We start from the raw sequence: 26,255 nt of genomic DNA, 5'->3' as shown, positions 1-26,255 counted from the left end.
CTTGTAATAAGCCATTTATATGTCAATCTGTGATTCTTAGTCTTTTTTCCCTGTTTTTGTCCTTGGGCTAACCCCTCCTTTTTGTTTAATCCATTCTCTTACAAATATGTATTGACTTGGGCCTAGTTGAATTGTACAAATCTCACCATTCTAAGTGGGTTTGGGTTGTTTGATTTTTGAGTCCTTACAATTGGTGCCATCTGTGGAAACATCAAGGTGCTTTGGGTTTATCCTAAGTAATCTTGGCCAATGTAGGGGAGGAATCCATAGGTTCACAAAGGGAAAACTAATTTGTCAATTTGGAGCGAAGGAGAGACAGGCAACATACGCCAAGCGTTATGGTAAAGTCTTACTATACAAAGCGGAGTCATTCAAGGACAACAAGTCACGTCTCGCATGACCAAGAGACATAGAAGCTGCAACTTGAGATAGATCATTTGCGTAGGAAACTGCGGCAAAAGGAGCGTAATAGAAAGAGTCCATCATCCCCATCACGCGATGGATCAGGGGGAAGTAGGGATCACTCATACTGTTATAGGTCTAGAACTTCATCCAGTGAGTCATTCTCAGCGTCTTCGCGCTAGGGCAAACTGGAAAGGGATAGGTACAAGCGTGAGAAATGGTCATCTCATTATGGCATGGGGAATGATGCGATGAGCAAAGCACTTCTATAGATCTCCAAGTCACCCTTTGTTAGGAGAATCGACAAGGCTAGGCTTCCTTATCGGTTTTCACAACCTACCTTTACTATATACAATGGAAGGTTTGACCTTGTGGAGCATGTGAGCCACTTCAATCAAAAGATGGCAGTTCATTCTGGCAATGAGGCCCTCATGTGCAAGGTTTTTCCCTTTAGCCTCGGGATTGTGGCTATGTGGTGGTTTAATGCTTTGGAGGAGGGGTCAATAAAGTCCTTTGAGGAGTTGACGAGGGCATTCGGAGCAAGGTTTGTAAAATGTAGTAGAGTCCCTAAGCCCTTTGATTCTCTTTTGTCCATGGCCATGAGGGAGGGTGAGACTTTCAGGACCTACTCAAATAGATACTGGGGAACGTACAACGAAATAGATGGAAATTTTGAGGATGTAGCTGTTAGTACATTTAAGGTGGGGCTTCCAACGGACCATGAGTTGTAGAAGTCGTTGAGAATGAAGCCTGCCTTTAGTATGTGCCAGCTCATGGATTGCATTGGTAAGTATAAGAGGGTAGAGGAAGATCAAACCCAAGGGAAGGGTAAGGGTTAAGGTCTCCCCAAAGAAAAGGGATCCTCGGGGAGGTGGATATTAGAATAATCATCCCAGGAGAGACTTTCCTAACCAAACGTCATCCTCGGGGGCTTAAATGGTAATTCTTTGTTCAAAGAGCCAGTTTATCAGATATTGGAGAAGATAAAGAGTGAACCATATTTTGGATGGCCCAATAAGATGGGTGGGGATCCTTTCAAGAGGAACCAAAGCCTTTATTGCCATTATCATCAAGAAAAAGGGTACATCACAAAGGACTGTAGGACCTTACTGGATCACTTAGGTCAACTGGTGAAGGCAGGGAGGCTAGGTCAGTTCTTGCATCAGCCTGTAGGTCAGTTCGGGCATTCAGGAGCTGGGTATCAGAGGGATAGAGCTCCTCGGCTAGCATTGGTCACAATTAATGTGATTTTCACTAAGCCCAAAGGCGACGTTAGGACCTGTTCAGGGTTCATGTCTATGGCTATGGGCCTTAATTCAAGAGATAGGGATCGGACATTCAAAAAGGCTAAGGTGGTGGCCACACCCATTTTAGGTTTTTCAGAGGAGGATAAGGAGGGGACATTCCAGCCACACGATGATGCCTTGGTAGTAACTATTAGGATTGGCGACTATAATGTAAAAAAGGTCCTGGTAGACCAAGGAAGTGGAGCGGAGATCATGCACCCTGACCTGTATAAAGGATTGAATTTAAAGCCCAAGGACTTGCAGAAGTATGACTTATTGTTGATAGGCTTTGATGGGAGGATGGTAGTCCCCCACGGGATGATAAGGTTACCTATGCAGGCTGGGGATGAGGAAGTGCAAGTCAGTTTCATTGTTGTGGAAGCCTATTCCCCTTACACAGCTATCTTGGCCAGAGCATAGCTTTATGCTATGAGAGCAGTCTCGTCAACCTTACACTTGAAAGTAAAGTAACCCATATAAGGAAGAGTTGGGGAATTATTAGGAAGTCAAGCAATGGCTAGGTAATGTTTGATAGCAGCCATTATGCGGCAACCCACAGGTTAAGCCATCGTGGAAGAGGAGTAAATCTCATAGCAATCAAAGGGTCTCGAATTAGGGCCTAGTATCGAGTCTCAGGGGGTGTTGTCCGAGGAGTTGGAAAAGATTATGATTGGATAGGATGAAGAAAAGTTCTTAGTTGCTGTCCTTGGAAAAGGCAACCTTGGTGAAGTTCTTGGAGGACAACATAGATATGTTTGCCTAGAGTACCTATGAGGTACCCGGGATTGACCCCGAGTTTATATCTCATCAACTGAATGTGAATCCAGAGGTGACCCCATGAAGGCAGGCACCTCGGCATTCGTTAAAAGAGCATGCTTAGGTAGTAAGGGTGGAAGTAAACAAACTTAAGCTAGTAGGGGCAATCAAAGAGGTCTTTTATCCTGAGTGGTTGGCTAATATTGTGGTAGTAAAGAAGAAAAATAGGAAGCGGCGTGTGTGTGTGGACTTCACGGATTTGAATAAGGTTTACCCGAAGAATCCTTTCCTTGTTCCTCGGATTCATCAATTGGTGGATGCAATAGTTGGACATCCTCGGATGAGTTTCCTAGATGCCTTCCAAGGGTACCACCAGATACCTTTAGCATTAGTTGATCAAGAAAAAATTGCTTTCTGCGCACCCAATGGAAATTACCATTATCAGGTGATGCCTTTCGGCCTTAAGAATGCGAGGTCCATATATCAAAGGATGGTGATAAGGATGTTTGAGTCACAGATTGGGAGGAATGTGATGGCGTAAATTGGCGATATGGTTGTAAAAAGTAAGCAGGTTTAGGAGCACTTAGCAGATTAGGGGGAAGTATTCTCTGTGTTAAGGGAACACAGGCTACGCTTAAATGCATCTAAGTGTTCTTTTGGGGTCAGCTCGGGGAAGTTTCTAGGCTATATGATTACACATCGAGGAATTGAGGTCAATCCCGATCAAATTAAGGCCATTAATAGCTTGCACCCTCCTTGGAATCCTAAGGAGGTACAGAAATTAACGAGGATGGCAGCAGCTCTGAATAAGTTTATCTCCCGATCAGTAGATAGGTATCGTCCATTTTTTCAGCTCCTCCACAAGTGGAAGGACTTTCAATGGACCGAGGAGTGTGTGTTGGCCTTTGAGGAGCTTAAGCAATACTTGTCGCGCCCCCTCGTCCTTTCTAGACCCGAGAAAGAGGAAGTTTTGTAAGTGTACTTGGCCGTCACAGATTATGCAATTAGTCTAGTTTTGGTCAGAAATGAAAGTAGGGTGCAAAGACCCGTCTACTATGTTAGTAAATCCTTGTATGAAGTTGAGACACGCTATTTACCCCTGGAGAAGGCAGTGTTGGCCATTATACATGCCATGAGGAAGCTTTCACATTCTTTCCAGGCGCATATTGTGGTGGTGCTCACCCAGCTTCCCTTGCAAGCACTTTTACGAAAATCGAATTATATAGGCAGAATTGCTAAATGGGGAACCGTGCTAGGTGCCTATGATGTTAGATATATGCCTCGTACTACAATAAAAGGATAGGTCTTAGCAGATTTTGTGGCGAAGTTTACAGAAAATGTAGCTAATTAGGGAAAGGGAATAGCGGAGACTATGACGATCTTGGTCTCTGTTGTCCCCACCTGGAAGGTGTACACTGATGGAGTAGCCAACCGAAAAGGAGCAGGGGTAGGAGTTTTATTAATAACTCCTAAGATGCTGGTGATGGAAAAGTCATTGCGGTTAAGTTTCCTAGCTACAAATAATGAACCTAAGTACGAGGCTTTTTTAGCTAGAATGGCAATGGTTAACCAATTGAAAGGCGAGGTCATAGAGCTATATTTAGATTCTCGGTTGGTGGTGGGCCAAGTCAATAGGGAGTTTGAGGCTCGGGATGAGCGAATGTAGGGATATCTTGCTAAAGTTAGACTAGCTTAGGCCCATTTCAAGAAATTTACTCTAAAGCAGATCCCAAGAGGATAGAACTCTCATGCAGATTCTTTGGCTATGCTGACAACGTCCCTGGGGTCAGATTTGCCTCGGATCATTATTGTTGAAGATGTGGCTGATTTCAGTCTTGTTAAGAAGCCTTTACTTGGTGTGCACAGTATCCAGGTGGGGCCAAGCTGGATGGACCCGTTGGTTACTTTTTTGGTGCAAGGTCTATACTCAAGGATAAGGGCAAGGCGAAGAAAATACATAGGAAGACCCCCCGCTATTGGTTATCCGAAGAGCAAAATTTGTATAGGCATTCTCATTTAGGACCTTATCTATTGTGTGTGCATCTTGAGGCAGTGAAGCCCTTGTTAGAGGAGTTGCATGAGGGAATATGTTGAAGTCATACAGAAGGGAGGTCTTTGGCCCATAGGGCCCTTATCCAAGGATATTGGTGGCTGAGCATGCAAAAAGCTTCTCAAGATTATGTAACGAAGTGTGATCATTGTTAGAGGTACGCCTCGAATATACACCAACTTGGAGGGGTTTAGAGGAGTTGCATGAGGGAATATGTTGAAGTCATACAGGAGGGAGGTCTTTGGCCCATAAGGGCCCTTATCCATGGATATTGGTGGCTAAACATGCAAAAAGCTTCTCAAGATTATGTAAGGAAGTGTGATCACTGTTAGAGGTACGCCTCGAATATACACCAACTTGGAGGGGTTCTGAACCCACTTTCCAGTCCTTTGCCATTTGCCCAATGGGGCTTAGATATTTTAAGGCCATTTCCTTGAGCCATAGGAAACCAAAAGTGGCTCCTCGTTGGGACAGACTATTTTACCAAGTGGGTAAAAGCTAAGCCTCTGGCTAATATCAGGGACATGGATGCTAAAAGATTTATATGGAGAAATATCACCAAGTTTGGAGTTCCACACACATTGATCTCGGACAATAGTCTTCAGTTTGATAGTAAAGCCTTCCAAAGATATTGTGGGGAGTTAGGGATCAGGAACAGGTATTCTACCCCTGCTTATCCTCAAGGGAATGGTCAGGCCGAGGCTACTAATAAGGTCATAGTGTCTGGGTTGAAGAAAATGTTGGATGATTCAAAGGGAAAATGGGTGGATGAGTTGCCTCAAGTGCTGTGGACTTATCATACCACACCCTGAAGGTCAACTGGAGAGACTCCTTTTTCAATGACTTATGGGGCATAAGCAATAATCCCTATTGAGTCAGGATTCCGAACCCTGAGAACTAATCAGTTCAGCGTTGAGGAAAATAACCGCTTGCTCTCGAATAGCTTGGATGTGGTTGAGGAGAGAAAGGAGGTGGCTGCAGTGAAGATTGCACATTATCAGCAAAAGCTTAAATAAGGATAAGACAAAGGAGTGAAGTTAAGGCCCTTAGCTCTAGGAGATTTAGTTTTGAGAAAGGTGGTGGGGACAGCAAATAACCCAACCTAGGGAAAATTTGGTCCCAACTGGGAAGGCCCATACAGAATAACTTCAGTGGCTGGTATTGGGGGTTATTATTTAGAAGATTTGGATGAAAACGTAATTCCACGTCCCTGGAATGTAAATAATTTGCGGCATTATTACTATTAATGATACGAACTTCTTTGTTATTCGTGCTTGGCTTATTTTTGTTTTACTGTGGTTGCAATTGGTGGGGTAATCACTATGTGTGAAAAGTTTCTAAGTTTTAAACAGAACCTCGGTCTTATTCGAATTCTCGGGTCACAAACCTTGGGTAAATTAACCTATGTATGAGAAGTTTCTAAGTGTTAAATAGAACCTCGGTCTTGCTCGACTCCTCGTGTCACAATCCTTGTGTAAATTAACCTATGTATGAAAAGTTTCTGAGTGTTAAACAAAACCTCGGTCTTGCTCGACTCCTCGGGTCATAAACCTTGGGTAAATTAACCTATGTATGAAAAGTTTCTAAGTGTTAAACAAAACCTCAGTTTTGTTCAACTCCTCAAGTCACAAAACCCTTGTATGAAAAATTTCTAAGTGTTAAACAAAACCTTTGTCTTGTTCGACTCCTTGAGTCACAAACCTTGGGTAAATTAACCTTTGTATGAAAAGTTTCTAAGTGTTAAACAGAACATTGGTCTTGTTCGATTCCTCAGGTCACAAACCTTGGGTAAATTAACATTTGTGTAAAAGTTTCTAAGTGTTTACCAGGATATGGGTTTGGTTTGGCTCCTTAGGTCACAAACTTTGGACAAATTAACCTTTGTGTGAAATTGTCTAAATATAGAGTAAAGTTATGGAGCTTGCTTGCTTCCTCAAGTTACAGGCACAATGCAGATGGGTCTTTTAGGATTCCAAGTCCAACTTGAGGTAAGTGTTGTTTGAAATTTTTATTAAGCGCCAAAACATTACCTTAAGAGATAGTCTAGTAACTTTCTTAAACTTCATGTCAGAGTAAATAGTAAAGTAAGGGGGGTTGATTTAGTCAATCAAAGGTTAGCATGTTACAGATGTTATGAGGAAACGAAAATAGCTGGAAATACAGTCAAACAAGTAAAACTTAGGTAAATGAAAGATTATAAAATAAAGTTTAATTGTTCTCATCAAAGTTTGGGAATTGGATTACATTAGAAGGAAAAGGGGGCATCAATTAAACTTAAGTCCAATTACATAGTTGGTTAGTTGCCTCTAGGCCTAGAGCTAAGTTACATTGATGTTTCTTTCTCTTTCCCTCCTTTCTTTTCTTGCTCTTTCTCCTTCTTCTTCCTCTTCAGCTGAGCCATTTTAGCTACTTCTTCTGTCTCCACATCCACAACATTCACTGGGGCTAGCTGTTCTTGCCCTTTCTCTGTAGCTGGTGTGGTAGATGGAGTAATGGCAGGCTGGGTCGAGGAAGAGGTGTGGACAGAGCCAAGGTCCACTAAAGGCTTAGGGGAGCTAGAGGCTAGTTGCAAGGCTGGGGGGGGGGGGGTAATATACTTTATTAGGAGCCCTAAGCTCTGATTCAGTACTAAACCTAGTTGCGATGAGGGCTCGACGCCATACCTTAAGGCAAAAGGCCTGAACAACATCCCTAAGTTAGGTGGTTAGAATTTGGGCAGTCTTAGTCATGCCTACGTCATAGGCCGCCTGCTCGGCCTTAGTTTTCTCAGCGTCCTTGGCCTCCAGCTGCTTTTATAGTTGTTTATGCTCCACAATGGTTAAGGCCAACTTGTTTTCAACCTTCTTCTGAGCCTCTAGGGACTTTGCAGCTTGTTTTTTGAAGATGGACAAGGAAGCTTCAGCATTTTTCCGGGACTTCTCTACCTCGGTGAGTTAGGCGAGTGTCTCTTTAAGCTTCTTGTCAGCCTTGGCATGGGCCTTTTCAGCTATGTCCAGCTTACGAGCCTGATCTAGAGCATGGTCTACCCATTCCTCGACCAAAAAGGCTGCTTGTACAGACTGTAAGAGTGATACAAGTTAGTGTTCATGTATGTTTTTTTATTTATTTTAGTTCATGGAAAGAGGAAAGTGATAATATACCTTGGCAAGGTCTCTATTCAGAGACAAGAAGACCTCACGTTTCTTGAAGGACCTGAGCTCCTGCATGTCCTTGGGCAGGCAGAGAGCTTTCTCTAGACACTCCACCATAAGGCTTGACTTGCCCATTTGGTGGTCTCTTAGGTTGGTGTTGTCCATAACAAGGTCCCCCGAACTTAGCATAAAGGAGGGTCTCCAAGCAGAAGGTTTGGGTGGTTGCTTCCTTTCAAATTCTTTTGAGGTACTAGAGGAGTTACCTTTCTTCTGTTGGGCCCTAGTTGTTCGGACCTCTTTGGCTGGGGGTTGCTAAGAGGAGTGGGTAATTTCTCCTTCCTTAGTACCTTCAGAGCATTTGCCTCCTTGGCCCCTCTTCCTCTTTTTCTCTACAGCATTACCAAAGGATACGCGTGTAGAAGCAGGAATTGGTGGTTGGGACACCACCGGGATGGCTAGAGAAGCACCCCTAGGTTGGGCTGTTAGCAACGCTAAAAGGTCGGGAGTATTTTCCTCAAACACCATTCCTTTTGGTATATTAACTCCCTCTTGGCTAGCGCTAGCTTAGGCAGGACGTAGAGGGTGGTGTAAGGTACTAGGAGCATCTTCAGGGTCCTCTTGTTGGTAAAAGACCTCGAAATCTTTATCTGTTACTTCTTAGACAAGTTTAGGAGTAGGCTCCTTAGCTTCTTCATCTGAAGGTATGGGAGGCTCCTGGGAGTAGAGGAGTTTGGCTGGAAGTCAAGAGTCTTGGGTTCCAGCTGGAGGAGGGTCAGTTAACAGAAAGACCGAGACCGCTACGTCAATTGAAGCTAACCATGGGTCTCTAGCTCTAATGACATTCTTTGGACTTTGGAAGCGCTTGGAGAGTGGTTTGAACCCAAAGATGACGTGTACAGCCCGAAGTTGACCATCTTTATGCAGAAAAATTTTTGACCTTAGGATCCGATTTAGGTCAGTGAATTTCACGAGGTGCTTGGACGGGGTGGTGTGGTATTCGTTTGCCAATAAAGAAACAACATGAATTATAAGTCAAAGAAATACCTTGTAAAAAATTTTAATTAAAGGAAAATCCTAGGCACAATTATTGTCCGTGGGAACCCTACCTGGTTCCCCTTCATGGGTGGGACAGTGTAATTCATCATGCTAGTCTCTTAAGACGATGAGGAAGTCCTCGTTCATACCCTTGTTTGACTCAGGCATACAGGATATTAGCCTAATGGATGGGACCCTACATTTGATGTAGTATTTAGTTTTCTTCCCTTTTCGGTAGTTGTACACCCAGTTCACCTCATGCCATGTAAGGTTAGCCCCATTTTGCGGTTTATCATATCTGCGCTCCCAAGGACCCTAAAAACGTTTGGGGAGCATTGGGTGGGGGTCAACCTATAGTTCATCAGGAAGTCTCTAATGACCCTTCCCATGGGGATTTCCATCCCGCTTTCTATGAAAGTGATCATTGGAATAACTACTGAACCAGAAGGTCGGTTCATGACCAGCCATTCGCCTAATTCACAATGTCAGAGTTCAACACCGTTGGGAATCCTATATTGAGCCTTGAAGGTCAGGGGTATCTACTAGCCTAGAGAATCTGCCCATGAAATTCTATGGTATAGAAAACAAAAAATCAGTGTAAAAGAATATGAATTTGAACACATCTATGCGTAGTAGAAGAATCTTTCCTCGGGTAGCTACTTCAACGAAAATTTTCAAATGAGTAAATGAGCTAAAGCCAACCTCAACCCCTCCTTATATAGAGGTGAAAAGTGAGCGGTAAAATTCCCGCTCATAAATGAGAATAAACAAAGATCGTACGATCATCATCGTACCGTAGAATGTGGGGAGACAAGCAGCTGCCTGACACCATAAATATGAGATCGTGGATACTGAAGCGTCAGGAGCATGCTGGAGACAGGTGAAAGGACGTCGGCATGTGGGAACACATTTGGCACGTATCAAGTACAATTGCATAACTAAAACTTCGCTTTTTACCTCAAAGTTAATAGCAAAGATTTAGGGGGCTACTGTGGGGGCTCGAAGACTAGGGAAGGGATCATTGCGTTGTTATCATTATTGTGGAGGCAACATGAGTCCAAAGAGGGAATTCACTTGAAGAGAGAGAGAGACAAAGGACCTTTGGGAGATTTAGTTGGGAAGGACAGGGTATGGAGAGAGAATCCTGGAGAATAAGGGAAGTTTCCAGTGAGAAGTAACTTATTGCCTCCACATTAAATGGCTAGCAACAGCTTTATCAGCTGCATTGATAAGAAAGTGATCTGAACAATAGAGCTCACAGCTAAGCAACTCCTTCTACCACCTTCAGTAGAAGTTTAAGGGGACAAGTGTCGTGATGAGAATTTTGGTAGGTGGAGATGAGAGGCCAAGATATGAAGCGCTAAGGTGTATATAAGGGAAGGGAATTTTCAGATGAAAGGGATCCAAAAAAAAAAAAAAAGATATTAGAAAGATAGGAATTAGAACAAGAAAATTGAGAAAAGAGCATGAACAATGTATCATTCTGAGTATCATTGGCCTCCTTGGGCAAGCTTGTAATAAGCCATTTATATACTCAATCTGTGATTCTTAGTCTTTTTCCTTGTTTTTGTCCTTGGGCTAACCCCTCCTTTTTGTTTAATCCACTCTCTTACAAATATATATTGACTTGGGCCTAGTTAAATTGTACAAGCCTCACTATTCTAAGTGAGTTTGGGCTGTTTGAATCTTGAGTCCTTACACAACCTTTTTAAAGAGGAATATTTATTCCTCATTTTGAAGAATAACTATTCATAAGGAATGACTATTCCTTATAATAAAAATATAACCAAACTAAAGAATTACAGTAGCTATTACAGTCTACCAAACATACCCTTAGAGTTACAGCATATGTAACTTGAACCTAACCATATATATATATATATATATGAGTTTAAGTTAAACCTTGTAACTTCACAAGAGTTTCATCTTTTTTAGACTATTGATTACTATTAGATCTATGGGTCAAAAAACACTCATGGTAATGGTATTATTGTTCTCTAAAAATTAGCTAATTAAGCATTAACTCTTCTTAATTGGGGGGGGGGGGGGGGGGGGGGGGGACACAGCATTAACTTTCACTCTCCTCATCCTCCTCCTTATCTTTTTCCTTTCTCACATCTTTCGTTTTGCAGTATATACTTTCTGGCCTCCACCATTGATTTCTTTATTGTACTATCTTAAGGTACTGGAAAATGTTAGAAATACATGGCCAAAGTCACTATTGTTTTAGAGAATGATTGTTGAGAGTGAGTACAGTTAGAGTACAACATGAATATAAATAAGTCTCATAAACAATAAGTAGACTCACAAAAAAAATTCATAAATATTTCAAAACTAGTAATAATAGATTTAAAAGAAAAAGAAAAAGAAGGTAATGTTAGTGCCTTAATGGTGGACTCATAAACGAACTACTAAAAATTCTAATTCAAGTGTGCATACGTATATAAAAGTAACTATAAAACAAGCCCCTTAGCTAAAAGCTAATAGAAAATGAGCTTGATCTTTTGGCTATTTGTGTGTATACGATACTTAAGTTCATCCATTTTTGATGTGTACACTTAAGACATCAATTTGGAGGATTTTTTTAAAATAAAATAATTAGTGAAGTTCCTTTTTCTTTTTCTTTTTTGGTAATCTTTGGGTTGATAAAAAGGTTATGAGACTAACACAATCAAATAAATGAAATAAACAAAACTCTGAACCTCCAAAGGAGGTATCGAGTACAAAATAAATTGTTCATGATCCTAATCTATATATATATATATATATATATATTAATAAGTAAAGTTAAAAGAAATCTCATCTAAATCCTAAAGAAAACTTCATCAAATCATCAACGAAGCTATGAAAAATTAGAGAGAGAGAGAGAGAGAGAGAGAGAGAGAGAGAGAGAGAGAGAGAGAGAGAGAGAGAGAGAGAGAGAGAGAGAGAGAGAGAGAGAGAGAGAGAGAGAGAGAGAGAGAGAGAGAGAGAAAGAATCTAATGGAGAAGAGAATAGCAGTAGTAGCTTTGGGCATTTTGGTAACTTTATTTTAATAGTTAATTATGTAATTTCAGGAATAGCAATTACAACCATATTGAGAAAGAATAGCTATTCTTCATTTTAAATAATAGCGATTACTAAGGAATAGCTAATACTTGTAATAAAAACCTAACCAAACAAGTGAATGGTTATTCCTATTTAATAGCTGTTCCATTATAGTGTCTATTACATTGCATCAAACGTACCCTTAATGAGAACAGATTGCAGAAATTACAGTTTTGCCCATAAATATAAAAATAATCATTACTTGTTAAAAAAAAAAAAACCAAATTAAATTTTAAGCCTAGAACACACATAACTAGAAATTTAAAATCACACCGCTGTAACTTCAATAGATGAATTTGTTAGTTAGCAACAAATTAATCCTTCATGTCTACATCAATTTCCTTGGTGACTAATGGTCTCACCGGAACGACAAAAAAAGATGGACAGTGTACGGGTCTTCACATTATGTGATAGAGTGTGAAGAACTTGGCAACTTGCTCTTCAACCGTGGCACGTTGTGTGTCTTAAAGATTACCATCTCTTCGCAAAATGTCACACAAACCTTGAAAAGCTTGTGGACCCATATGTATTACATCATAACATTTTTCACTAGATCTAAGTCAATGCATTATTTCATCATGAACTAATTGTCTTTCTATGGTTGATTGTGTAGGACCGTGGGGAACATGTCTTTTTAATAGTTGCCTTCGATGAATAATGTAGTACAAATTATGGCATGAAGCATGAACCAAGGCTAGTTTCCGCATATATTTCGAAAAAATTATGGTCTTAAGTACCTCATCATTCAAATCCATCTAAGTAAAAAAAAAAAAAATAGTTATGTTATTAGTTGGAGTTCTAGTCAAAGAAATTATAGGCACATTTCAATTCATTATAAAATTTGGACACTTCACAATATGCTTTTGCATTCTTTTAAACTGTAAATTATTATTATTATTATTATTTTATATATTTTAACTTATAATTAAATATATGAACAAGAAACTTTCACAAAAGAAATAAAATGTCAAATATTTTAATGGTAGAAGACAAAGTGGCATAAAAAATTTTATATTAAAAATAATCTAATCCAACTCACTTAATGTCCGAAACTACTATTATTTTAATTAAAATACTAATTAATTCTATTAATGGCTTAATGCAACAGAAATCCAAAATCACACATATATTACTTTCTTCTCATTTTGAATTTTTTTTCCTTTTGTTTTTTCTTAACCACACACTTGTCTTTTGTCTCCTTGATTTCTATGAATTTCATCACATCTTCATCGGTTCATCTACACTTTTTATCACTTAATGTTTTGCCTTCCTCCTTGTTCATGCTTCATAACTTCTTTGTGTCTTTACCAGTACCGATGCTCTTCTCTAGCAGTTCTCACTTTCAAATTTCTAATACAATCTTTTTTTAGCTGTACAGGTACCTTTCTTCGTTTCTTTTCTTTTCATTTTTTCCATTTAAGGTTTCTAGGTGTAAAGAATGTAGATTTGTTTTGGTTTTAGGTGTACAAAAACACTATATATCACTCTCATGAATGACTAGCAAACAATTCATACAAAAAGAAAAAGAAAAAAGAATGACTAGCAAACAACTGAAAATAAAAAGAAAAAGATAAACTTACTTGGTTTGAGCAATAACCGAAAATTGCAGCAGACAAAAGAAAAAGAAAGACTAGTGGCTGCAGCTTCACTTTGCAGAGAACGAGCAATATCATGCAAGAATGATAGCTATATTTTTTATGGTTGAATGAGAAAAAAAGGGTTGATATTAGAGGAGTATTTTAGGGGTTTTAACAAAAATTTCATTATACCTAAAAATTTTCCCTCCCATTCCTCCCAATTTTGGAGGAACAAAAATTAGAGGTTTTGAGGGAAATGGGAGGAATAAGTGTTCCCTCCTAACCATTCCATTCCCTCCCACTTAAACTTCTAGACAAGAGGAGGGAAGAATATTCTAAAAATATTCATTTTATTCCATTCCATTTCATTCCATTCACTCCTCCCAAATGAAGTATAAGTATTTTAACACACACACACACACGGAGAGAAGGGAAAAGGTCTTTAAGAAAATGATAGTGGTATATATCTAAAGGGCCAACCTATTAGCTATTTGTGTGTATATGATACTTAAGTCATCCATTTGTGACAATGATACTTAAGTCATCCATTTGTGACAATATGCTATCGTAGGGATGGCCAAATCCAACTAATGGGTAATGGATACACTACCCAACTTGATCTGAAAGTTTCAGGTATTAATCGAAATATAATGGATAAAGGGAATTGGGTACAAGTTTTGGTATTACCCAAATACGACCTATATTATCTATAAATACTATATAATAGAAGCCTTTGACTTTTTATTAACATTCTAAGAGTATACCACATAAGCTTTGCACCACTCACAATTTTCCACGTCATCCATTTTTTTAAATAAAAAATAAAAAATAATTTCAGTCTTTTTAATTCCTTCGATTTGCTACTCAACTATTTTCGTAAAACAGTTCTTCTCTTTGCTACCCATCTTCTCACCCAATTTAGAAAATTATCTTAGACAACCCTTTTAGAGAAGGAGGATGAGGAGGAGAAAGATGAGAGGTATGTTACCCCCAAAATTAAAACCTAATAAAGACTGACTGTACATAGTGAAACCTTATGAAATCTCTATGAGCTCGAACACAAAGTGTTGGTGCAAGCACAATAATAATGGAAATAACACAAAAAGAAACTAAATAATATTTTTGAATTTTATTAATTTAAAGAGAGAAATTACACAACACTATTTGGACTAAGGCGTGGCACTCGCTCTCTGAAATTAATCTAATTAATTAGGTCCATTATTCATTTCCATTTTTGATACCTCCACCCTTCACCTCCCTCTTGCACATGTATCTAACCTAATATCTGAGACAATTTATGTTAGCCCATCAATCTCCACAATTAAAAAGAACAAAACAGTCTCTCTCCTTTTCAATGTGGGATTAAACATTTTCACTAACTCCTCATCTTCCATATTCACTCCCACATCTTTACATTTATGTTATAACATTTATTCATTTTAATTATTTAATATTGAAATGCTTCAACACAAAGTAATCCACTTCAAGTGCAAACTGCGAAGCCTCTGCGAACAACAAAATCTCCTCTAGTGCGCCATGAAGTCTCCTAACATATGAAGCTTAATTCGAGACCGTAAACCCAGAGAGTTTGACCTCTCAAGTTGGCAAAAATTGGTATGATCTCGCACAATGAAATCTCATAGCATGCGAGCAATGAAGTCTCCTCACACACGAAGCTTAATTTGAGACTGTAAACCCAGAAAGTTTGACCTCAATGATTCAAACTCAATAGCCATTCAAAATTATTAGCCCATTGAAGCAATATTAGACAAACTATTTCGATGGTGGTACGATTAGTAAAGTGTATGCCATGGTTGTTGTTCCTAAGAACAATAATTGATAAATAAATTGAATTTCATTACATTCAACATAACATATAAATGATTAAAAATCACATAAATTAGAATTTACCATAAAATTAGAGAATATTGGAGAAATATTACCTCGATGATGCTTCAAAGTAGTCATAATATTAGAAGCAAATTACTGTTAATTCATATATGTTTTTAGATGGCCGGGTTAAGCCGTGGACCAAGTCACTGTCTTGAGACGATACACATGTTTACGGGATTTCCAATGTATTAGACTAGAACATTTGCGTGCCACCCCCAGAATACAACAACCCAGTCACTTTCGTTAATTATCCTTACAAGTCTACACCACTTGTAGGATTTGAAGCTCTCAACAGTACCTTTCTTTTAACGATAAATATAGTATATACAAGAATATATTATTTTCATGAAACTAGGATTTTGACTCAGCAAATATGTAAAGAGTTTTATCTTTTACATGAAAATAGTATCCATGAGAATAATGGTTTTCTCTCTCACATATCGCCGGATACAGAATACTATTTAAAAGTAAAGAATCCATGCCAAATTAAAATACATTTAACGAGATATACGTTAGAAATAAATTCTCACGTTTATTACTTTAATTCTTTGGCTATTGTAAGAAAGAAACATGTCAAATTAGCAATTTAGAAAATGTTTGAGTTTTAAAACAAAATACTTAATAAGGAATTACATCAGGTGCACCAATGTTTGGAAAGGTTTGCTTAATCAATATGCATTAATTTGGCCAACTCAAAATAGGAAAAACATCAAAGAAAGAAACTGATTTCTATTAACACACTTAAATCAACATTTAATAATAATATTGTAATCACCACCGCTCATCCTTAGTGTGATGGTCACTTCACCAGTATAAATGCTTATAGCATGGGGGGGCAAGGGCCGGGGTTCAAGTCGCTAGAAATGAACTTCACACACATATACACTTAGATTAGGCTAAAATAGAGTTTCTCTCTTGTATATATATAAAATGGTAATCTTTATATATAAAATTTTTCCAACAATGGTTAGTTTCAAAAGTGAATTAATATGTCTCAAAAAAAAAAAAGAAAAAAGAAAAAAAAAAAGAAGGGAGTTAATAAGGTGAAAAGGAAAAGGAAGGGCTAGATTAAGAGATAAGGAACTAAAGAAGTGAATGGTCTTTAACCACGTGGATGGACAAAAAAAAGAGGCATGTTGATGTGGAATTCTTACAAGTGAAGGCACTGCAATTTGCAAAGCCGCCCCCCCCCCCCCCCCTCCCAAACACACACACAAAATTTTTTTTATTCGAATAGGATTTATGTTCATCAAAGTGCATCAGTTTTCCTCTAACTATGCAGAAACTGTAATGCAGAACTTGCACCACTATCTGAAAATAAGGAGAACTAAATAATTTTTTTTTTTCAATTTATTACATATTGTTCATTTAAAGTTGCAATGTTTATTGGATAGTATAGTATGTTGTTATTCATTTTATTGCTATTTTTTATGATTGAATAGTATCTGAATAATTGCTACATGTAGTAAACAACGTGTGTGCATATATATATATATATATATATATATATATATTTATATTCTTTAAAATTTCAAATTTAATAGTTTTTTCATGCATTGCACGGGTTAGCGATTAGTATTAAAAAAAAAAAAAACTGAACAAGTTGCACTTGTTATGAATTATGATGTTATATATAGTTAAAAGAATATTTAAATTTTTTTTTTTATCAACCATATATAAAACCATTATTCTTTTATTTAAGAATTCTAAAAATTTTGGAGTCCAGACAGTCATTAACTTCTTACTAATTGATCCATATTGTTTAAAAACATATTCATGCTTGTTGATGCTAATTAAATATCACATCTGTTTTCTCTCCAAAAAAAAGAAAAATCACACCTGTTGTGATGGCGCTGTATTGCTCTTTGAATCTATTAGGAGATGGAAGCTCTTTACTAGGTACTGATGTAGAAGAGGTCAGTGACTGCTTAAAAAAAATTTAAACGTGAAACCTAATCTTTTAGTGCATAGGCTAAAAGAATTTTCTATAAATTTAAAACATGAATTTGACTTTCACTTGTATCGAAAGTGTTATTGCTATTTATTCCTTCATTGTAAAGTAAAACATAAATGTGATGTTAGTAGTGGACCCATATTAGAACTAATAAGAATTTGCCACATCAATAGTTTGTAAAAATGTTGTAAAATAGTTTGTGGCTGCTCAAAATATTTTATATCATGATTTTGACTCTCACTTGTATGGAAATTATTGATGTCATTAGTATAATTACTTTCCATAAAATACTAGATTGACATAATTTGCTCACAAAATTTTCTTAAGAATATATAAGGGAATATGTTAAATAAGAACTTATTACATCAATCTTCCTATTAATTACTAATTGATTTTTTTTTTTTTTTTTTGGGTGCATGTCAACCTTCCTATAAGATGTGCATATATTGAAGTATTTTGCAAGATTACGTCAATCATGTCTTTTTATTTCCTTAAATTATTTGATTATTTGTATATATTTAGAAGGTTTAAATTAGTTTGTTTGACACTTTAATTAGAATTTCTGTTTATGGCTTAGAATGTTTTATATAAAAAATAATAATAATAATAAATGAACATGTATTTTTGACACATTAAGTAATAGACTACCTTTCTGGAAGATTACCCACACCTCGTGGCTGGCCTTATTATACATAAGCAGCTGATGTTGTGACCATTACTCTTATGTGCTGTTGTAGTTTGCAAACTAACAAGCGTTGGTGTTTGTATTTTCCTGGACCTATGATCACTGAGTTGGTTTGGTCTTCCCCAGGAACGTACTCTTTCTCATACTCTGTTTTCATATCAATACAAATTATTAACAATATTTTATCTTCTTTCGTCAAAAAAGTAATAGACCGATAGTAATTGGATACCGAGTAATAAATAAGATTTTAATTAAATTTTAAAAATATATAATTAATGACTAATTTCAATGTAAAATAAATGGTTAATCAATGTTTTAAACAAACAAGGAAATGTTTTTAGAAAATATTTGACTCACACAAGAGTTGCTAATGGATTATTGTAAAATTGAACCTATAATACATTCAAGCAAAAATAATGTAAAAGTGGAAAGTTTATTTACTTATTTATGAATAGTTTTAGGAAAGAGTTAAAATTACTATTAAAAAAAGTGTCAATTTAGAATTCCATCAATGAATGATAAAAAAATCCTTAAAAACCAGATTCGGGTTGAGTATGGATAGTCATGGATAAAAAATCCAATTAACAATGGGATATATGTACTAATCAGATATCTACAGGTAAAATTTTCGGGTTGGGTTTGGGTTACCCGACCCAAACCTAGTCCATGGCTATCCCTACCGCTTAACACATCAATTTGGGGGATTTTTTAAAAAATTAAAAGAAATTTTTTTTTTTGGTTATTTTTGGGTTGATAAAAAGTTGAGACTAACAGTCTAACACAATCAGATAAATCAAATCAACAAAACTTTGAACCTCCAAAGGAGGGTATCGAGTCCGAAACAAATTGTTCATGATCCTTATTAGTCAATGGAGACAGTTACTTTTTTCTTCTCTTCAAGCAAATGCAAACTAAACTGAGCAAGCAAGAACTAGAGACATGGGCATGGGCGGTCACAGCTTGGGCTATATGGAATGCAAGGAATAAAGTATACTTTGAACAGTTCCAACCTCAGCCACAGATAATTTGGGAAGGAGCAAGAGGCTTCTGGAGGAATACCAAAACTTTATGGAAGCACAAAGAGTAGCGTGAATGTCCTGTTTTTTTTTTTTCCTTTCACATGGCTGTCTGTCTCTTATTTTTAATGTTTCTTTTGTTGCTCATAGGCCCAGCATTAAAGTGTTGTTGGTGCCCCTCTCACCCGTGGTATTCTGCATGGGGTTGTATACTTTTTTATGATATAATACTCTTTCTATCGTCTTTACCTCAAAAAAAAAAAAAAAAAAAAAAGGAATGAATGTTGTCTGTTTTGATTAAAACTGTAACTACTACAAGCAAATTCAATTCAATTTCCAAATTAAAAAACGCTTTGGAATTTGCAAGCTGAAGTCCATGATTCATTCTCTAATAAATTCAAATTTTCACATATATACAACCTGCTTACAATAAATTCTTTGGAGCAGAAATCCACAACCATCAACATGGGATTCTAAAATGAGGTCAATGTTGTCTGTTTTGATTAAAAACTTTCACTACTACAGGCAAATTCAATTCAATTCAATTTCAAAATTCCAAATTGCAAAAGGCTATGGAATTTGCAAGCTGTAGTCCATCCTCTAAGGTCAATTTATCACATAGAGACAAACCCAGTGACCAAAATTCGAATTGATGTCTAATAAGACCACCAGGTCCACCACCCCCTTTATACTCAAGTTGCCCCTAAAGAACAATAAGTATTTGATTTGAACCTTCCTAATAAATAAGAGTTTGCCATTTACCACAATTTTTTTAACAGTCCTACGATGGTCGGTGGAAACTAACCAGGGACTGCTTTGGAAGAATTCAAGTCAGATTGGATGATTTGACATTTTTATTCAACCAGCTCCACAACGCCCATCTGTATAATTTGATTAAAACTATAACTACTACAAGCAAATCCACAATTATCTACAAGTTTTTACATATATACAACCTAATTATAAAAACTTGTAAAAGAAAATTGTAAAATTTTATATATTTGCCTTTTCTTTTTTTTTTTTCTCCCTTATGTCGATAATTCTATATATTTAAATTCTTTTTTAATTAAAGTTTTTCTTTTTATGACTATCCTTAAAAAAAAAAAATTTCTATAACCGTCACGGCTTTTACTAATCTTACTTAGATTTACTATTATCATAATTTTTTTTACTTATCACTAACAACCTATCATATAAGCAGTTTTAAAAAAAATTTATGTTTATAATCTTTCTCATAAAAATAAGAAAGGGTCACATTCAATGATCCATGATTAAAAGCAAACGGAAAAAAGAAAAAAGGTTGAAGGTTACCTTTTTAACAACATAGCAATTTACCATAATTGAGATTCCTTGACCTTTATTACAAATATTTTTTTTTTTTTTGGCTGAATAAATTTACTCATCAGTCAAGGACCATCTGCAAGTCCAACACTCCAACTTCACCGAACATTTTTACTTTACTTTTACTTTGTGAAGCTCTAATGGTTGGCCTAAGAAAGACGATGATATCTGCCAGCAATTTCCAATAACCATTGGCAAAGTTCACTGGGTTTTGAGAGCATCACCATATGCCCAGCTTCCCTAATTAAAATCACTTCTTTTGGGGGGCTGTCCTCGATTATCAAGCGTTGGAAATCCTCTTTCATCACTTCATCTTCTTCGCAAACTATAAAAACCCGATCAATTGACCCATACTTCTCTTCTGTTAACATACCCTCCTTAGAAAAGTCTTCCATAAACAATCCATTTGGCCTCATCAATACTTTAGCCAATTCCAAATCCTGTATGCAAGTCAACCATATAAATAGTACGAATAATATGGTACAATATTTTGGCTGATTCCAAATACCTCTCTCTCTCTCTCTCTCTCTCTCTCTGTGACTTTAATTGTACTTCATTTAAGTTTCATTTTAGTCCTTTTGACTTTACTCATTTTCAATGTAATCTTTTCATCCAATTCACACAATCAAGTTCACCAAAACAACTTCGTTTGGAAAGTAAAAAAACACTCTAAAATGAAACTTAAAATAGCTGAATTTTAAACTTCAGAGTATGTAACGGAGCCTATAATTTGTTCATCAAGTATTAAGCACTTGAGAAAAGTATGAATTTGCTTGTAAAGCTTACCTCTGATCGACAGTGGGCGTACACCTTGGTTCTCATATAATCCGGACCAAATAATACCGAATCTAAAGATAATTGGCAATCCATTGTGGATTCTTTTGGGGTCCTTTTGAAATACTGGTTTGTGGTACCCAACACCAAAGCAAAAGATAATGAAGTGAGTAAACAAAATAGCAGTTCTATAAGGCAGTCAAATGAAATATTAGGAATTGGGAAAGAAACTTTTTACTTCTTGGATGAGAGTTAGTGGTGGAGATTTGAAGTCTGGCATATAGGCTGTGACAAAAACTCCTAGTGAAACTTTTTCTGGGAAGCTTTCCATGGCTAGAGAGATACAAAGGCCGGCATAGCTATGACCAACCAAAATCACAGACTCACCTTGAGGGAGAGAGGCCATGAACTCCATCAACGGGTGCACGTAGTCCCAAATAGAAGTGATCTCATTTAGCTGTTTGGGGTTGATCCCACAAGCACCAAGGTCCAAAGCGGTGACGCGGTGACCAGCTTGTTTGAGCAGAGCGATAAGCCTGTACCAGCACCAAGACCCATGGCAAACTCCATGAACTAAAACAAAGTGCTTCACATCATCTCCCATTGTCGTTTTCCTAGGTTTTTTTTTCTTAGTTGGGGGTGGGGCTGACTTTTTTTCTGGGTGTATATATATATATATATGGATTTGAAGCCATATGGGAAATAAAATATAATAGAATATAAGGTCTAAAAAACATGTGATGTTATTCATAAATAAATTAAAAAAAAAGAAATGTTATGTCCATAATATTTTCACAACAAATTTTAAGTAGAAGTTGTCATTAGTTGTTATGGATGAGCAAAAAAGTAATTTAAGTTATAAATTTTTTTTTTTTTTTTTTGAGGAAGAAACTATAGATTTAAATTAAAATTAATGACAACTTACTAATTATAATTTGTTGTAAAAATAATATGAAAATATTAAAAATGTAACGCATCTAAAAATGTAACGGTTGTTTCCAAAAAAAAAAAAATGCAACGCGGTAAAACCAAAGGTTGGACTTTTTTTTTTTTTTTTAGGGACAATAATAGTTTGGTCTTGCCCAAAAAAAAAATTATAATTAAAAAAAAAAAAACTGAAAATTTGGTCGGTTCACATAAGTTTTTGAATTTTTCCTATAAATAGTTGAAACACCACAGCCAATTTTCAAGACGGAAAAATTACTCCCTCCGTGTCCCACTTTGTTTATCCTCTATTCTATTTTGAGATGTCCCAAAATATTGTCCTGTTTCTAAAAATAAAAGTCATTAATTTACTAATCTTCCTATTATACCCCTATTAATTTACTAATTCAATTTTTTGATAAATTTATTTAAGGGAAGTTTTGGAAACTTGTACATTTTTAAAAGGTAGACAAGATAATAAATTATGTTCCCTTAAAAAATTTGACTTTTCAAATAGGACAAACAAAATGGGACGGAGGGAGTACTAAACATGCCGTCTCTTTTGTTACAAATAATTGTTACTACAAATAGTTTACAAACTAAGGTAGCCATGAATGTGAATTTCATTGATGTTACACTAATGATATAATAAAAATTAAAAATCTTGATATTTTTAGTTATGGGTTTAAAAATTGACACTTCGCACGTAACATCCCTATACAATTGTGTAACTGTGTAAGAGCATTCTTAAACAAGTTTAACCACCCAATATTTTTTTAATTAAATTTAAATTTTAATAAATTCATTGTTAGATTACATTATTTTTGTATATTCCATGCTTACAAAATTTAAATATAATTAAGATCAATAACTATGTCATCAATCAATTGTTTAAATTCAAGTTTTGATAATTTAAAATAATGCATAAAATATGAGATTATGGATGTGGGGCCCGGCCCAAAAATGATGGGCTATTCCAAATTCAGGCCCGTCCGAGGAGCGTCCTGTCCGAAGAGAAACCACGTATGAAGCATTACTCAATCCCAATAAACGCCAAGGAAACCTGTCCGAGGAGTAACACCTCCTCGGACCTCACAAAGCCCAGACGAGGAGCTCTCCCCAGCCACTTCAGTTCATCCTCCCAACATATAAAATGAATAAAATCCAAAATATCCCATGGAGAGCTACCACCACATTAATTGCGCCCCAACCACCCTCTTGGCCGCATTAATGAGGAAATGACCCCTGAACAGTACCGCCTTGGCCTCTGCAACTCACATAGGGAGAGATAAAGGCGTCTGATGGGACAGCCACTCAAGTAGGTGCTTAGATGGTCAACAAGTGTAGGGTTGAGATGAGAGAAGGGAGCTATATAATGTAGTGGAGTCCCTTAGAGAAGGGGAGGAAAAATTCTGTATGAGGAACTAGAGAAATAAACTTACACGTGAGAGATCCATTTTCGTGTCTTTATTTTCTGCAATCATATTGCCCATGCATCAGACTGAATAGACTCGCTGAGGCCAAGTTCTTTGACCCATCCTTTACAAATATTTATTGTGGGTTGCGCTTTGGGCCAGGACCTGATCAATCAAATTTGGGTCAGGAAAATCGTGCAACTACAATTGGCACCGTCTGTGGGGAGAACTAGAGCATCAGCTAGCACAACGGTCAAGCATGGCAGAACTAGGTCCGCACCAGGAGACTCCTCACCAGGCTGACTCCCAACAGACACGACCTGCCGAGTCCCAGAGGCAAAATAACCCCGTCAACCCAAGCCACAGGGGAAATCGTGAGGGAAGTGTGCATATTATCCGGACAAGCCAGAGTCACACTCAGACAGGTAGTCACGTGTCCCAGAAGAGAAATAGTCACCAGGCCATGCAACGAGAGATAGATGATCTAAAGAGGAAGCTACGACGAGCACAGCGAAGGCGATCTCCTTCAGACTCAGACAAGTCCTCTAATGCGGAGGATGTGAGTTACCGACGGAGGTCAAGGACCCCCCAAGTGAAACCTTTACCTACGAAAAGGAACCACGCCCTGTGCGGAAGTATGAGAGCACATCTAGTAAGGGTTCGGGAAACGACGCCATGAAGAAGGCGTTGGATCAGGTTTCAAGGTCCCCCTTCACGTATAGAATCGAAGGGGCTGAGCTGCCCCGACGGTTCAACCAACCAGCATTCGCCATCTACAGCGGTCGATCAGACCCAGTAGAGCATGTGAGTCAATTTAACCAAAAGATGGCGGTCTACTCGCAAAATGAGGCCCTTATGTGTAAAATCTTCCCGTCCAGCTTGGGATCAATGGCGATGAGGTGGTTCAACGGTCTGAAGACAAATTCCATAAGCTCTTACAAGCAGCTCACTCGGGATTTCTGCTCTCACTTTATCACCAACACCAGAGTCCCCAGGCCCCTCGGTTCGCTATTGTCCTTGTCCATGCACGAGGGAGAGACTCTGAAAGCATACTCCGATAGATACTGGGAAGTATATAATGACCTGGATGATAACCACGATGCTGTCGCTATCAGCACATTCAAAAGCGGTCTCCCCACCGACCATGGCTTAAGGAAATCCCTCACTGGTAAACTGGTTGCCAACGTTGATCAATTGAGGGATAGGATAGACAAGTACAAAAGAGTGGAGGAAGATCAGCTGCAAGGGAGGGGGAAGGAGAAGGTTATCCACCCCAAAGCAAATGATTTCAGGTCGGAACGGCACAATCATGGCAGCCGAGGAGAGATTTTTCGCGACAGGCTGGGCAGAGTAATCCGCAAAGAGTGAATGCCATATTCAGAGAGCCCGTACAACAGGTACTGGAGAAAGTAAGAGATGAACCCTATTTCAGGTGGCCGGGAAAGATGGCTGGAAAACCTTCCAAACGTAACCAGAACCTGTACTGCCACTATCATCAAGACCATGGGCACACTACTGAGGACTGCAGGAATCTGTGGAATCATCTGGATCAGTTGGTCCGAGAAGGAAAGTTACGTCACCTGCTGCACCCGTCGAGTGGCCACACCGGCCAAGCAACACAAGAGCCTCGAAAGGACGTGACCTTAAGACCACCCACCGGGACGATACATGTCATCTTCGCTGCACCAGGAAGAACGGGACCACCCATCCCCAGGGTGTTAGCCGTTGATAGGCTCCCCTCCGGGAGCAGGCAGAGGGAACACAAAAGGTCAAAAAGGGGAAATTAATACATAAGGCAACTATTCATAGTTTTAAATAGAACCCAAGTCCTGCATGGCTCCTCGGACCACAGACTTGGGAGAAATTATTACTAATATAAGTTTTAAACAGAACCTAGTCCTGCATGGCTCCACGGACCACAGACTAAGGGGAAATTAATACTTAAGGCAACTATTCATAGTTTTAAACAGAACCCAAGTCCTGCATGGCTCCTCGGACCACAGACTTGGGGGAAATTATTACTCATATAAGTTTTAAACAGAACCTAGTCCTGCATGGCTCCACGGACCACAGACTAAGGGGAAATTAATACTTAAGGCAACTATTCATAGTTTTAAACAGAACCCAAGTCCTGCATGGCTCCTCGGACCACAGACTTGGGGGAAATTATTACTAATATAGAAATTATTACTAATATAAGTTTTAAACAGAACCTAGTCCTGTATGGCTCCAATGACCGCAGACTAAGGGGAAATTAATACTTAAGGCAACTATTCATAGTTTTAAACAGAACCCAAGTCCTGCATGGCTCCTCGGACCACAGACTTGGGGGAAATTATTATTAATATAAGTTTTAAACAGAACCTAGTCTTGCATGCCTCCACGAACCATAGACTAAGGGGAAATTAATACTTCAGGCAACTATTCATAGTTTTAAACAGAACCCAAGTCCTGCATGGCTCCTCGGACCACAGATTTGGGGGAAATTATTACTAATATAAGTTTTAAACAGAACCTAGTCCTGCATGACTCCACGGACCACAGACTAAGGGGAAATTAATATTTAAGGCAACTATTCATAGTTTTAAACAGAACCCAAGTCCTGCATGGCTTCTCGGACCACAGACTTGGGAGAAATTATTACTAATATAAGTTTTAAACAGAACCTAGTCCTGCATGGCTCCACGGACCACAGACTAAGGGGAAATTAATACTTAAGGCAACTATTCATAGTTTTAAACAGAACCCAAGTCCTGCATGGCTCCTCGGACCACAGACTTGGGGGAAATTATTACTAATATAAGTTTTAAACAGAACCTAGTCCTACATGGCTCCACGGACCACAGACTAAGGGGAAATTAATACTTAAGGCAACTATTCATAGTTTTAAACAGAACCCAAATCCTGCATGGCTCCTCGGACCACAGA

The 26,255-nt window shown here is 37.8% G+C and overlaps 2 protein-coding genes across 2 annotated transcripts; one reads left to right on the top strand and one right to left on the bottom strand.

The window, feature by feature from the left end:
* Positions 1-803: 803 nt before the first annotated feature.
* LOC115950327 lies at positions 804-2,108 on the top strand. The gene is made up of 2 exons (XM_031067539.1): positions 804-1,103; positions 1,374-2,108. The coding sequence occupies exons 1-2, from the start codon at positions 804-806 to the stop codon at positions 2,106-2,108; spliced, it is 1,035 nt and encodes a 344-aa protein (XP_030923399.1).
* An 18,134-nt stretch (positions 2,109-20,242) lies between these two features.
* Positions 20,243-21,624, bottom strand: LOC115949608 (methylesterase 10-like). Its single transcript, XM_031066886.1, has 3 exons — positions 21,227-21,624; positions 21,001-21,114; positions 20,243-20,654 (listed from the first exon to the last, which is right to left on the bottom strand). The coding sequence occupies exons 1-3, from the start codon at positions 21,590-21,592 to the stop codon at positions 20,364-20,366; spliced, it is 771 nt and encodes a 256-aa protein (XP_030922746.1). The 5' UTR covers positions 21,593-21,624; the 3' UTR covers positions 20,243-20,363.
* Between the last annotated feature and the right edge of the window lie 4,631 nt (positions 21,625-26,255).

This window comes from Quercus lobata, chromosome 6 (genome assembly GCF_001633185.2).
Source record: "Quercus lobata isolate SW786 chromosome 6, ValleyOak3.0 Primary Assembly, whole genome shotgun sequence".
NCBI lineage: Eukaryota > Viridiplantae > Streptophyta > Magnoliopsida > Fagales > Fagaceae > Quercus > Quercus lobata.
Note: the sequence above shows the minus strand (reverse complement) of the source record. Positions and strands in the feature narration are given on the sequence as shown.

What these genes read in the sequence shown, in the direction of transcription:
- LOC115950327 (XM_031067539.1), top strand. Translation starts at nt 804, where the DNA reads ATGGCAGTTCATTCTGGCAATGAGGCCCTCATGTGCAAGGTTTTTCCC. An exon ending in TAGCTGTTAGTACATTTAAG is followed by an intron (nt 1,104 to 1,373) that starts GTGGGGCTTCCA and finishes CCAGTTTATCAG; the next exon opens with ATATTGGAGAAGATAAAGAG.
- LOC115949608 (XM_031066886.1), bottom strand. Translation starts at nt 21,592, where the DNA reads ATGGGAGATGATGTGAAGCACTTTGTTTTAGTTCATGGAGTTTGCCAT. An exon ending in CACTAACTCTCATCCAAGAA is followed by an intron (nt 21,115 to 21,226) that starts GTAAAAAGTTTC and finishes ACCACAAACCAG; the next exon opens with TATTTCAAAAGGACCCCAAA. An exon ending in ACGCCCACTGTCGATCAGAG is followed by an intron (nt 20,655 to 21,000) that starts GTAAGCTTTACA and finishes ACTTGCATACAG; the next exon opens with GATTTGGAATTGGCTAAAGT.